Raw genomic sequence first — 13,588 nt, 5'->3', positions numbered from 1 at the left:
CCAGCTTCCAAGTACTTCACTTCACAGCCTCAGCATTATTTCCACACAGCATTGCTGCTAGTGCAACTTTATTCTCCTGTACACAGGGAGCACCAGCACTACTTTCAGCAGAACCACCTGCAGAGCACAGCAGCGTCTCTGGACATGCTCATTTTCAGGCCCGTTGCCTGTTAATTTACCATAAAAAATATGAATTTTGCCGTAATATGAAGACTGGTATAGGAACTCATGAGCCAAAACACACTCTTTTTTTAGAGTGGAATTCTCTCTGAACTCAAACTAGAAATCAGGTTGTTTAACTCTAGTAAAGAAGGTTTAGTCGCTTCTCTCTAGTAGAGAAGCTACACTGGATTTAGGAGAAAGAGGCCATCTGCAAAAAGAGCTTGTAATTACAGAAGGGTAGAAACTTCCATGGCTAGAGAGACAAAGGAATATCTTAAGGAGAAACATAACTTATGAGGAAACATGTATGAAACAGAAAACAGTCAAAATTTAAAAGGCACGTGCAATTTTGACAATAAAATAAATATTTCACTCAATGACAGTAGTATCCCTGTTTGCCCTGAAACTTGGATTTACAGTCTACAATTCCCAAAAGCAATACAGATAGAGCAAATTCAACAATAATAGTCCTTTACCAACTTCCACTTCTTATACAAACCTATGAGAATTAATTTACATTGCTTAGCAATTCCATCGTAGCTTGACCAAATTCATGGTCAAGCAAGCCTATCAAGTTGCTATTTTAGTGTAATAAGTGCAATATTCATGGTGTCACTTGTTCACTTCAATCTTGAGAAGAGAGCTGTAGTCACTGCTCTTTAAGGTACTTATTTCTTAAAAAGAGGGTACATGGGAAATCAGTGGAAACATGATCAGAACACATTATCAAGCATTTTTTTCCTTAAAACTGTAGATTTGGCAGTTGCCATGGCACTTTTATGAACCAGAGAGGGACGAATAAACACCAGGTATGTCAGGATGCAAAGAATCCACAGCCCAGCTGTGGACTACTGATGGCTGCTCTTAGCCTTGGGAGCTTTTGAGCTTGAAAGAAAATATCCCAGCACCTTCTTATGTGCTAGGCCAATGATAACTGGATCCCTTGCTAATAAACAAATTAGACAAGACTGCAAGGAAAAAAGAAACCAAATCCACAAATAACTCCCAAACCATAAAACCAAAAAACTTGCTAACTGTAAAGCTGATCTGTGCCTTAGATTGTCAGAGGAGGTTCTGTCACTGGAGGTCTTAACAGGAAAGTTATATAAAACAAACCCCATTCATCATTACAGCTAAAGTCACACATTTAAATCTGAAATGTCCTTATCTAGAAGAGTGACACTGCACCTGATCTTCTACAGTTACCAGTAACAAAAATGCACTACTTGAAGTTGGGGACAAGGAAAAAAAAAAACAAGGTAGGTTATTTATTATTGCTTAGTGTGACAACAGAAGAGAAACTCAGCTGGGGAAGGAAAGAAAGAAATGGGGACTGAATAAATGAAGAGTATCTGGGAGAGAGACGTAATGCAGAGACCACCAAGAAGGGACAGGGGGTGGCTGGGGTGAAAAGCCACTTAGCAGAGTAGCATATTCTAGTGACAATACAGTGGTTTCAGCCTGCTGGGAAAAGGCCGAGAATTAATTAGAAAGTGTTAACAAATTAGGATTAAAGGACAAAAAAATGCACTTAATCCAGGGAACAGGAATTCATTTAGAAGAAGACAAAAAAACCCTAACAATAGCTATCTGACTCCTGAAGCAGCCACTGAAAATGCTGTTTCCTGTTAAATTATCTCAAAAGTTAAAGATTGCTTCTTCACAGCATTGGCTGCTTAATTGCTGCAGCTTCATCCTCCGACTGCATGTCTGTAGGGAAAATCCTTCCTAAGGTTTAGCAATACTGGATTTTCAGAGTACATTATTTCCATTGCAGCCTCCAGAGTCTTGTATTATATGAATAGCATAAAACAAGTTTAGATAAACAAAAAAAACAAGTCCATTAAAAAATTTTAATTGAAACCCATTAGGGGGGAAAACCCAGAGTCTGATGAGAGATTATGGATTTCTCCTGGCAGTTAACAATGTCACAATTTTGACTTAGATTTCTTTATGGCAAAAAAGCCTCCAAGGGGAAGAGTGTATGTTTATAACTAGCAATTGTGGTATGTTAGACACAGACCAATATGAATTAAAATAAACTAAGAATAGTAGGAAAGAGAAAGAAATTGTGCATAGCTCCAAAATTGGTCTTTTAGCTTAGAAGCATCACCTTTAATTCAAAATGCTAAACACACAGAGCCTCAGGTCCAGAAGAGTTTCACGGGTTAAACGGTGATCTTTGCACAGCTGAGAGCAAAAGGAGTGAACAGACCCCACAAGCCAGAAGTTGTGCAGCTGGAGCAGCAAGCAGAGAGGATGTGCACTGAGCCCTCTCCTCCCTCCCCCTTCAATACAGAACAACCCCCAGCTCCTCCCTGGAGCTGCAAGTGCCCCAGCAGCCAAGAGAGGCAGGAGCCACAGGGATCAGCATCCTTTCCCCAGGCAACTCAGGATGCAAGAATTTGCTCTACTCTTCCTGGGCCCAATTCACACACAGGAGCATGAACTGCCTCAGAACTCCCTGAACTGAGCCAGCTTGCAGGCAGAGTGAGCAGGCTACTGGCACACAAAAACAGGAGCCAAAATTTCTGTTTGGATGATCTTTAGCCCACCTATTCCTTCATGGTAGCTAAATTCAAAGAACATACTTGGAATAATATTTCTGTTTCCTTAGGGGATGTAACTAGAGATGTTAAGAGCAGGGGATCTGTTGCATGGCAGGGCTCAGTAGCTGCTGATAAAGCCCAGGGACCCCTTGCTGGTGAGGGCCACATCCTGCAAGAACAATAAAATATAAATTTTACAGACAAATGTTTTCCATAAATTATACTTGGAAGTAAAGTTTTCTCTTCTGAGACAAATGCTTCTAACTTCCTGAGCTCAACAATTATTTTCAGAATTGAGTAAGGACTATGGGAGGTTTAGTGCAAACAGTGCAATGAGTTCAGTTTACCTACTCAATGACCAAGTTTTTCATCACAGCATTGTTATATTGATTGTCCTCCCAATGCTTTGTTTAAACACTAATGGATCAGTCATGATCTGCAGTGTACATTTACACAGAAGTGTTTTGCTATTTCTCTGTTCCAGTCTATAAACAGTCTCCAGGACTCCTCATCAGACACCAGATATAAATAGACCAGCTTTTTGTAAACAAGCACATATCCTGATCTGAAAAGTAATATTTACTGCTTTTATGTTATTTGAGGTTTCTAATTATTGCAATAGGCAGTAATTCAGAAGACTGATGTAAAATTCTGTCTTCTGTCCAGCTTAGGAACTAGGCAAATATCAGTGTGGTAGGTACTGACAGCATTTTATCAAAGGAGTTTGTGCTGGGAAGAACTCAATGTACTTTTTATGAGCACTCTGTCCTGTCCCTCTGCCTTTCCTCCCAAACCCTGAAAACAGTTGCAACTCCAAGTCTCTCACAGTAAAAAAAGGGAAAAAAAATTCTTGTGTAAAGTCACAGATCATCATCATGTGATGTTCAAGGTAGTTTCTGAAGCAGAATACTGTGGGGATCAGATGCAGCTGGCAGAAGTACAACTGATTTTAATTACAGCATTATTCTAGGAGCAATATCCAGAGTCCAGAGGGCACACAGGTCCTTGATCTATGACCTGCAGCCTTATCCTCCTGTGAATCTGCCATCCCTGCAGTAATTAACACACTTGGAAGTCTGCATCATCTGTGACGTATGTTTAAGTTCATTGCAGCTGCATGAAAGCCATCATCTGAGCCTTTCACTCTTCCATTCCTGCAAGCCTTTCACTCTTTGCCAAGCAACTGAAATACACAGGCCTTTAAAAGTATTCAGAGGTCTTCAATTTAAGCAGCAAGTATTGAAAACACTAGAAATCCCTGCCATGGAGGTCTCTGCTTGCCCTGCAGGACTCCACACAAACAACCATCACAAGCTGTGGTTTGCATTCTGAACGGCAACAATCAATCACTGAATAGAAAGTTATGAGGCACTGTTTGACAGCAGCTTCAAGACCAGCTAAGTTTTTATGGCCAGATCTACCAAAAGCTGCACTCAGGAGTAGGAAACAATTCCAGGGAATGGGGGGCAAGAAAGATTAGGGGGGAAAAAAGGAGGGAAAAAGAAGAGCTTGGTAATGTTAGAGAGGAATCAAACAGTAACAACTCCCCACATACATATATGTTCAAATGTATTTAAATTTGTGAACACAACTGCTCTTCAATACTTGCTCTGATTTTCACAAGAATAAGCAATTATAAAAACCTGCAATCAAAAGTGCAATGAGAGCAAACATGGAGAGTGCCACAGCCAAATTTGTACTGTTGCACAAGGGCTGCCTGGATAGAAACACCTTTAGTGGTAAAGAGACTGTTTGCTCTGGAGCACCAGCTAAACAAGCTCATTTGGTTTCTTGAATGTTGTTTTTGTTGCAGGACAGTAATGGATCAGTGAATATGTGATAACAAATGATGTGATTCCAGGATGTCAAACTGCCCCATAGCAAAGTAGCTTTAAACTTCCTCTTCACATGATCAGATTAACACTCAGGCTTACATAAAAGTTTAGTTCACAAGTTTTCTTTTATCCACGGGTTCATGTGTTTAAAAATAATAGAGACTTTGACTTTCTCAGGGATATCCTGCCTCTTCCAGCAAAATTATCCCACGAGAAACTAGATGGGAATTTTTCTCTCTGCCATCTCACAGACCACAGCTATCCTTCTCCACTTAGTCCCTTTTATTTTATAATTTCTACCAAACTCATTCACATCCTCCTCCTGTGTTTTCATCTTCCTAGAGCTCCCTTGAGCAGCCCTGTGAAAGCTACAAAAGGAATGCAGAACAATTCCTCGTGTGGACGTGATGGACCAAGCTGAGCTGTACTTTGCTTAGTTTGGCAGATATTCACAGCATTATAAAAACTGCTTTTGCAAAAGTCTCTCTCCCCCACAATCCAAGAAAAAGACTGTCAGCACATCATTCTGCAGTGACTCAGTAATTGCAAAACACTTAAGATCCTTGGATATTCCCCTGTATGAAAGCACTTGGGAAGCTGTCGTTTAGCATCAGCTGTAAAACCTGCAGGGCTCCCGTGGATAAAAAGTCTTTCCCCCAGAGCTTATTACAGATGTTTAGAAAAGGTAATCTTAAGCAGGGTTGAACTATTTAATTTTGTTTCTACTTGGTATGTCAGATATAAGCTTAATGAGCAGAGAATTAATTTTTGACAGAAAAAAATCTTAGACCACTACATCCTAATGGAAAATGATAGTAAATTTTTTAGAAATTACTAATTAAAAAGCAGGTGTTGAACACTTGCTCTTACTGTCTTCTTGAAAGACCAAGTTCCATTCAAAGAGCCCAAAATAACGTGATCATTTTGCCCAGTCATTTATTTTCTACATATTCATATTTGTAGCTCCTCCTACACCTCAGATAACATAGTTTTAAACAAAAACCAAGTTCCACTTGCTACCTTGTCCATTCTTTTATTCTCCAGCTTCCAGCAGCTGACAGTGAATAGCATCCTTCTTGTAGGATGTGGCCCTCACCAGCAAGGGGTCCCTGGGCTTTATCAGCAGCTACTGAGCCCTGCCATGCAACAGATCCCCTGCTCTTAACATCTCTAGTTACATCCCCTAAGGAAACAGAAATATTATTCCAAGTATGTTCTTTGAATTTAGCTACCATGAAGGAATAGGTGGGCTAAAGATCATCCAAACAGAAATTTTGGCTCCTGTTTTTGTGTGCCAGTAGCCTGCTCACTCTGCCTGCAAGCTGGCTCAGTTCAGGGAGTTCTGAGGCAGTTCATGCTCCTGTGTGTGAATTGGGCACAGACCTGGCACAGCCCACACATTTCTGTGCATGGAGAACTGGACAGGACCCACTTCTGCCACTCACCTTCTACTGGGCCACTGCTTGGGGGGTCGCAGGAGCAACATGCTTCTCCTTGTTATGTAACAATTTCATTAGATCCGAAATAGCTCATGCTTATCCAAAAACCTCGATTTCTGGACAATACCCTGAGAGAGTACCTTCTGAAATGAACTAAGGAACACAGCTGTCTTTCAGAAAAACTGCTGAATGCAGTATTTGACCTGACTTTCCAGATTCTTGGGGTTCCACAGCTGCTTCTGAGGGTTCTGAGAAGGCAACTACAGAAAGAAAGTTGTCTGGCCAGTCTTCAAGTATGTTTATGCACACCATGTAAGAGTTTCCACTACTACAGGAAATTTTTACAGGATCCACAAATCCTATTTGGAAACCACAGATTTAAAACATATCCTCCAGTAAACAAGAGTTTTACTGTTAAATATACCCAGGAAGCTTCTCAATATCTTTTTCTCAGCCTGTTCAGCTTCTTTGGACATAGAATTCTTGCCACTCTGCCTGTCAAAAAGGAAGGTATTTTGACACAATCCATACCATGTATTACAAGACACAGATATATTTATTGTGGGCAGCAAATACAGGGTGCAGTCCTCACAGCTGAACCATCTGCTCCCCAGCACACTGTCTACAGCAAAAGGAGAAAGAAAAACCCCTACATTAGAAAAATCGAGAGAGTAACGAGCAAACGCGGTAACACTTACGGTCAAGTCCGTTGATGTATCTCATTGTAATTTCACAGTGCCCCCAAACTGCACTGACTATGGGGTAAAGTTTTTTCCCTTTTAGTCCTCTGAAGGCCACTCCAAGATACTGTCCATCAACCATGAAGCTAAGCGTCCCTTCATCCATATCCAAAACCACCAGTAAGGAGTCTGGGAGTACAAAAGACTCATCTGGTTCCAAAAAGACGGGGTACGTGACCCCGGGCTGGTTTTTACAGTTGTGGTAGAGTTTGTTGCGCCCCAGATCCCAGCCCCAGGATTCATTGTTGCTACCAACCAAGGACATGTATCCCACTGAGTGCAGCGGCGCGTCGGCCGTGGAGACGCCCACCACGGCGTGAGTGCCCCGCTGCCTCGTGGGCCAGTGGATCTGCCACACGTGCAGGCCCCGCGTGTAGCCCACCTTGCCCCGGATGCAATCTGTGCTTTGGGCCACCGGGTGTCTGTGAAAAGTCAGTTTATCGTCTTCCTTTACAAATATATTTAACGAGCGATCTTCGTTATTCCAAGCGTGTTTGTACTGGACCTCCAGCTTGGCAGGGGGCATATCCAACAGCATGTCCAGGCGCGCGGGCTTGCAGAAATCCGGGCCTCTCAGCTCTCGTTTCACGGGTCTATAAGGGGGCTCCCTCACATCCACAGATTTTATGCTCCCTGAGATTTTCTGGCCCATTGCTTGGCTGCAGGTTTACAAAGGAGAAAGAAAAGTTGACTTTGGCCCAACGTCACCTCATGAAAGCACCGTTTCACTGAGCCAGTGACCTGACAAGCTGAGTGGATTTACTCCTTCTGTTTGGAGTTTTTTAGCAGCAATGTTTTCAGAGTAAAAAAGGCTCCTGAAAGAAAGCAGAAAGTTTCCAGTTAGTTTAAGAAAGCCAACAGAAAACCCACAGCATATTTTTGAAGCTCTTCTTCTCATCCCTAGGAGCTATTTTAAACACCAGAGCTAAATTCACTCCTCCTTGTGCAGTGTCCTGCAGCGCTAGCCAGGCTGCCAGCAGGATGCGGAGCCCACCAGCGCACGGAGCGCAGACAGTCATTTCCTCCAATTCATGATAGGATGCAGACATTCCTCACCTTCTGCCCTTCCACCTATTTTGTCTGGCCAAGTTCACAGCGGGCCCAAAGCAGGCAGATGCTGTTCTCCAACAGCAGTGACAAACTTTATGTGCTGCAGTAGCTTCACTTTCACTTGTGCGTTTGGTTCAGTCTCAGACACACACTAGGTCAGAATCTTTTGTTTCCAGACATGCTCTGTCCTGGACCCTGGTGACAGAGACTTCAGCTTCTCTGCCCTTATTAAAGCAAATGCAGCCAACAGCAAATGGCAGCAAAATTTACATGTTTCTTTTTCATTTACCCTGACATTAAATAAAAGGAGAAAAACATCCAAAATTCATCAAGATTTTGGGGTGGTTTTTTAAATAAAGGAGCTAAAAGGAAAAAAAAAAAAAAAAAGGAAGGAAGTAGGAAAACGAGCCATGGAAGGACAAACGAAGAATGGTTGTTTCATTTCTTTGGCAGACATTTCTAATGGGCAGCTACTGCCACTGGGGATGTTCCTAATGCTAATGGACAGCAGACTAATCCACAGTTCCTGTATTTCAGTATTCAGCTGACCTGAAACACAGCAAGACACATTATGGGGAATACGTGATTTTGAAATGTATTATTTCTCTGCTTCCACAGACAAACAGGGCAAAAAAGCACCAGGAAAAGTTTCTCTGCAGCCTGGATAAGTTAGATTTGTTCACATTTTAGAGTTCAAGTACAGTGTAGAGAGAAATCAAGAACTTCTGAAGGTACTAGAGGACTAGAAATGAAGACAAAGTGCTATAAACTCAAATTCATGATTGACATGGGATCAGATAGAGTATCTGCAGCAGCAGACATACTTCTGTCCTCTAGCAAGATCAGTGCCAAATCCAGGAATGTTCAAATATAGTAGAGTAGACCCACTCTGCTTATTTATTGACAGAGTGGTGACATGCTTCAAGAATCAAAAAATCTCCACACTCTCAAGAGGCTGAAGAGCCCAAGTGACAGCTGCTTGTCATAAAATACCAAACAGCAGATGGGCAGAAATGTTCTTGCAAAAAAAATCCTACAATATTTCACTTGCTAAGTCAAGCCCATGTTCTTCCTTTTAAAGAACTTCTACTCCAAACACACAGTCCCATTCCAAAGATAATTTCTGAAAGAAGCTAAGAAACATGTATGCACAATTAAAGGGAACAAAAAGAAGTTTAAGAAAAAAACCCTATAAAATTTACCATCCAACCAAAGTTTGAGAAGTAAATGAAGTCCTCTTATTATTTCCAATGGCAAATAACATGTAAAGTATTTTCAGCATGTATTAAATACAGAAATTAAACCATATCTAGTCTTCTTAAAAAAAAAAAACTAAACCAAAAAAGAAGTAAAAGTACAAAGGTGATTTTTCAAAACCACATGACAGTTAAGTTATTACAGGAAAATATTTTCTGGTGGCTGGTTCCCACAAGAGCATACGCACACACATCAGTGTAAAAGAAACACCAACTCATTGCAACTACTTTTAATGATTGAAAATAAAACAATATACACAAGTATCCAACCCCCTCATATCACATTTGCAGGTAGACTCACAGTTCACAGGAGCTCTCCACGTGAGGTCAACTTGAATGACCCCCCTTATTCCTTTCCAAACCACGTAAGAGGAATCCAAAACTTTAAACAGCAATTATACTTAAGCTGATGCTTCCCATTTCCAATAGTGCACAAGCACTCATGGGTTGATGCAAGGATTCAAAGCCATGATGCCAATTTGGCCCAGCAGAGCAAGTTCAGTACTTTATTCCACACCTATAATCCCAGGAGAAATTAAATAGTGACACTAATACACACACAGGGAAGCAACAGGAATAAGTGTTGTAAGCAAACTTTCATAGGAGGACACATGCTCAGGGATTGAGTAACTTCTTTTAAAAAGTGATTATTGGAGCTTGAAAGGAAACAAAAGGGGAAAACATCAGACTTTCAAAGGGAACGTCAGTGACATCTACTTGAGATTTAGCTCTACATATGCCTTTGAAAATTTCTACTTTAAAACATAAGACAATTGCCACATTCCTATCAGAGTGCCGAGGGGAGACAGCCGGGGAAGTCCTCAGTGCATCCTGCTGTATCACTTCCTGATCACATGAGAAACTAAACTTGGCACAGATGTTTGCCTGGCAAATCACCAAGAATTATAAACACTGAATTGACTCACTTGGCAAGCCACAGACATTCTTCCTCATGTGCCCCAAACTGTAACATAAACAGGCTGCTAATAGATAGATCAGTAATTCAGAGGAGTAAAATGCATCATTATGAGTACCTTGATATACACACAACTGTGCCTGCACTCTGGGATGCCCTCAGTAAGTACTTTAATTTGAAACTGTATCTTACAATACTAAGTCTTTCATCACAATGAACATTACCATGGAACAACAGTGCAAAAATCTTGCAGTTAGGCAGCTCTGGTTGCTGGAGCTGAATAGTAGCTGACATGAAGACTTTATGTGAGGAGCAGTCTTGCCTCCCAGCCCTGGCAGCAGCAATGTGAGCTCCATGGGGAGCAACTCATCCATAAAGTCCTCCTGGCGGCTCACAACAATCCCCTTGGGGGCTTGAAGGAGCAATGTGTCTCAAAAGGCAGATGATCATCTATGGCCTTGCCTGTGTCCTGTCCTTTTACACCAGGCAGATGGCAGAGACCCAGCTGAGGCATGGCACAGCAGGGAAGCACCACTGTGCCCTCCACCCTACCACGAGCTGCTGTTGGAGGGATGCAGCTCACCAGGGCCCAGCCTGTCTTCACCAACAAAATCCTCCCTACTTCCACAGGTCACACACTGGCAGCACAGAAACTTCAGGAAAGTCACACTTGGCCCAACTACCATGGGGATCTGCAGGAGCTTCTCCTCACACCAGCAGCTGTGAGAAAGCCATGCACACTCCCATGGAGGGAAGAGGAGTGACAGACAATTCATCTGGCAAAGGTACCCCAGACCTGCTTCCTGTCTGCAGCACAGGATGAATACACTACACAGCATTACCAAAAGCTCTGGGTTAGGGACAGAAGATTAATCCTGTCAGACTCGTTAGAGTTCAACTCACTTACAGAAATATTTGGTTGTAGAACCTTCTTACCATCTCCTGAGTTAATAGAAACTTCTCAAAGCAGAGGGTCACTCAACTGATCTTTTTGCAGTCTTACACCTTGTAGAGAAACTTAGATTTCCTTGCCTAAATCTTCTCACCAGATACATAAATATTCAGAAATAGAAAGAACATCAATTTTCACTGTATAGCTTTGCTTTGAAGGTTTTCCCAAATCTTTGCTCTTCCTGTAATTTCAAATCACTACAGGAGTTAAAAAACAATAAACTATTTCGAACTGTCTTAATATATGACCTCTCCATTGCACTGGTTTAGTGACTAACACTAAATTTCACTACTTGTCCCTGTGTGAGAAGACTGCTGGTTTTTGCAGCCTAAATAATTTCTGTCTCACAGTTTCCCATTCATGCTGAGCTTTGTCAGGCTACAATGATTAAAGTACTGTACAGGAACAGTACAACTCCAAACAGGAAAAGCGTGTCAATGTCACTTAGCAGTATCTTCATTCAGACTGCTAAAATATTTAGGGAAATCATTCACAATAAAATCACAAATTACACTTACTACATAAAGCTTGCTGGGACATCACTTTGCTGTCATTAAATAGAGTGCATTTCTTAAGTTTGGTATGTTGGCATCAGTAGAACATACTGATAAAAGAAACATGCTTTCAGCAAAGTCAGCTTTCAGCATTCATAGTTGTATTTCCCTCTGGGTCACAAACTAGACATGCAGGAAGCTTGACAAACATGCATAAGAAATGACAGCACATAAACACAATTCAAAAGTACATTAGGAACACACTAAGATTCAGGTTCCTCCTAAAATAACACTTACCCAAAGAGTGAGAAACAGAAGGCGAGAGCGAGACGCAGAAGGTGAGTCCCAGCTAATGACACTGGCCAGTGAAAGTGGCTATCAGAAATGCAGGGAAGGAGATGCCTCTATCCAACAGCACTGCCAATGTCTACAGAGCAGTTCTCACTCTTTCTGCTGTTGGCCCTCATTCTTTTTTTTCTTTCTGCAGCCAGACCTCAGTGCCACCTCCCCTGACAACGTGGGCTTTGTCACCAGCCAGCAAGGACTCCTGAATGCCAAGAGAGGCAGCAGGAGGCTCTGAACCAAGGCCATTCCTCTGTGGGCACCAAAACTGCTCCTTCCCCAGATGCCTGAACAGAACAGACACAGTGTCTGAACACTCTGAACGTAACTTCAGTCCCAAAGTCCCTACAGGAGGACTAGGAAGAAGAAAAACACATTATATGCTACACTGGGCAAATCGATGAAAAGGGTTTAAGTATGTTCAAGGACAAGGACTTTCACCCCCAGCCAGACAATGTGAAGGCACAAGGCCCAGTGTCTATCAACTTTGCTCCCTGTGTGCAAACAGCTACATAACCATGACAACGCTGTTCTGAGGGTGACAATGAATTAAGCACATTTTTGGCACTTAAAGAGACTGGGTAGCCTGGATTCAACTATAGATCCTGGTATCCAACATTGTTCAAAATGGGCAATAAATCAACAATGTTGGCTTCCTTGGTCAAACTGGGAATATGCAATAACAATGCAACCAGACAAAAATGCTTGGCTATTCCAAGCTATCCTGTGCTACAGACAAAATTCGATGCTGCATACACACTTAGCAAATGACATTTAATATGTGGGATGAACAATGCAGCACTAAGTCATGACTTCTTCGATTCCTGAAAGGAATGCAAATCCTGAAAATCCCAAGGACATTCCTCCGTAAAGAGTAACTTGTTTTGTAATGCCACAAAAATGTAATTGTTTCAAAATTCAGGATAAGCTTGTTATTTAAAAAAAACTGTGCATTTAGCTGCCTGGAATTAGAATAATCTGAAATACCATACCATCTGTACCATCTGACTTAGAAGCAGTTTAGTCATATGACGAAGAATGCAGAAAGAATCCTGAGTAGCAATGAATACAGTGGAATGTTCATTTTTAAGTACTTCCATCTACTGTATTTTGGAACGGAGCTGACTTGAGGTTTTGGGTTGGTTTTATGCCTTCCTCTCTCTGCATGTGTTTCTGTAATTCTCCCCTTTCATGCTGAAAGTTGGTTTTAGATGAAGACATTTCTATTCTGAAGAAACATGAACTGAAAATACTTCAAGTCTGTAAACAGTTTTTCTGTGTAATCACTTCTCAGAATACAGCAATGCAATTTGAAAAACAAATATAGTAACACAATGCAACAAAAACTACCTTTTTTTACTATGCAAGTACTTTTAAAACTAGTGATATTTCAGTTCTTAAGTTCCTGAAAGGAAACAGTACTTTTCTTTCCAGGGTATACAACAGGAATACCCATGCAATCCTACAATTGCCATAAGGGTACAGATGTTCAAGCTGCTACATCCTTTCCACCACCCCTTCCTAGTCATTATTCCCTTTTGTCTTCAGCCACCTGCATTCAAATGGCCTTGAAATGGGTCCGCCTCAGAAAACTAAAGTGAGTAAAATCTAGCGTTTTATTTTGCCAGGTTATTTTCAGGTGAATAAGCCCTCTGATCTAGAATACCAGACAGTTATGTAAATACTTGCTCTGGCAAAAGGAAAGAGAGAGAAAAAAATTAAAATCTCAAAGGCAGAACCATTCATTTAGGCAGCAGTCCAAACCAGGAGCAAATTTCCACAGTCACTTCAAGCTGCCCTAAGGGGCACATCTAAACTTCATGTCAGAATTCAGCACAGGCACGAGCTTCTGC

The 13,588-nt window shown here is 41.5% G+C and overlaps 1 protein-coding gene across 16 annotated transcripts in view; it reads right to left on the bottom strand.

Annotated features, from left to right (window-relative positions):
- SPSB4 (splA/ryanodine receptor domain and SOCS box containing 4) overlaps positions 1-13,588 on the bottom strand; it is a 156,705-nt gene that overhangs the window by 50,294 nt on the left and 92,823 nt on the right. For all 16 annotated transcript variants that reach the window (XR_008432569.1, XR_008432568.1, XM_053951644.1 and 13 more), the window contains one exon: positions 6,684-7,540. Coding sequence is in view for 14 of the 16 variants with exons in the window: in XM_053951644.1 (XP_053807619.1) it covers positions 6,684-7,377 (694 nt within the window). In the remaining 2 variants the exon portion in view is untranslated. The remainder of the gene's footprint in view (positions 1-6,683; positions 7,541-13,588) is intronic.

Source organism: Vidua chalybeata, chromosome 10 (assembly GCF_026979565.1).
Source record: "Vidua chalybeata isolate OUT-0048 chromosome 10, bVidCha1 merged haplotype, whole genome shotgun sequence".
In the NCBI taxonomy this organism is placed as follows: Eukaryota; Metazoa; Chordata; class Aves; order Passeriformes; family Viduidae; genus Vidua; species Vidua chalybeata.
This window is presented reverse-complemented; position numbering and strand designations above follow the sequence as displayed.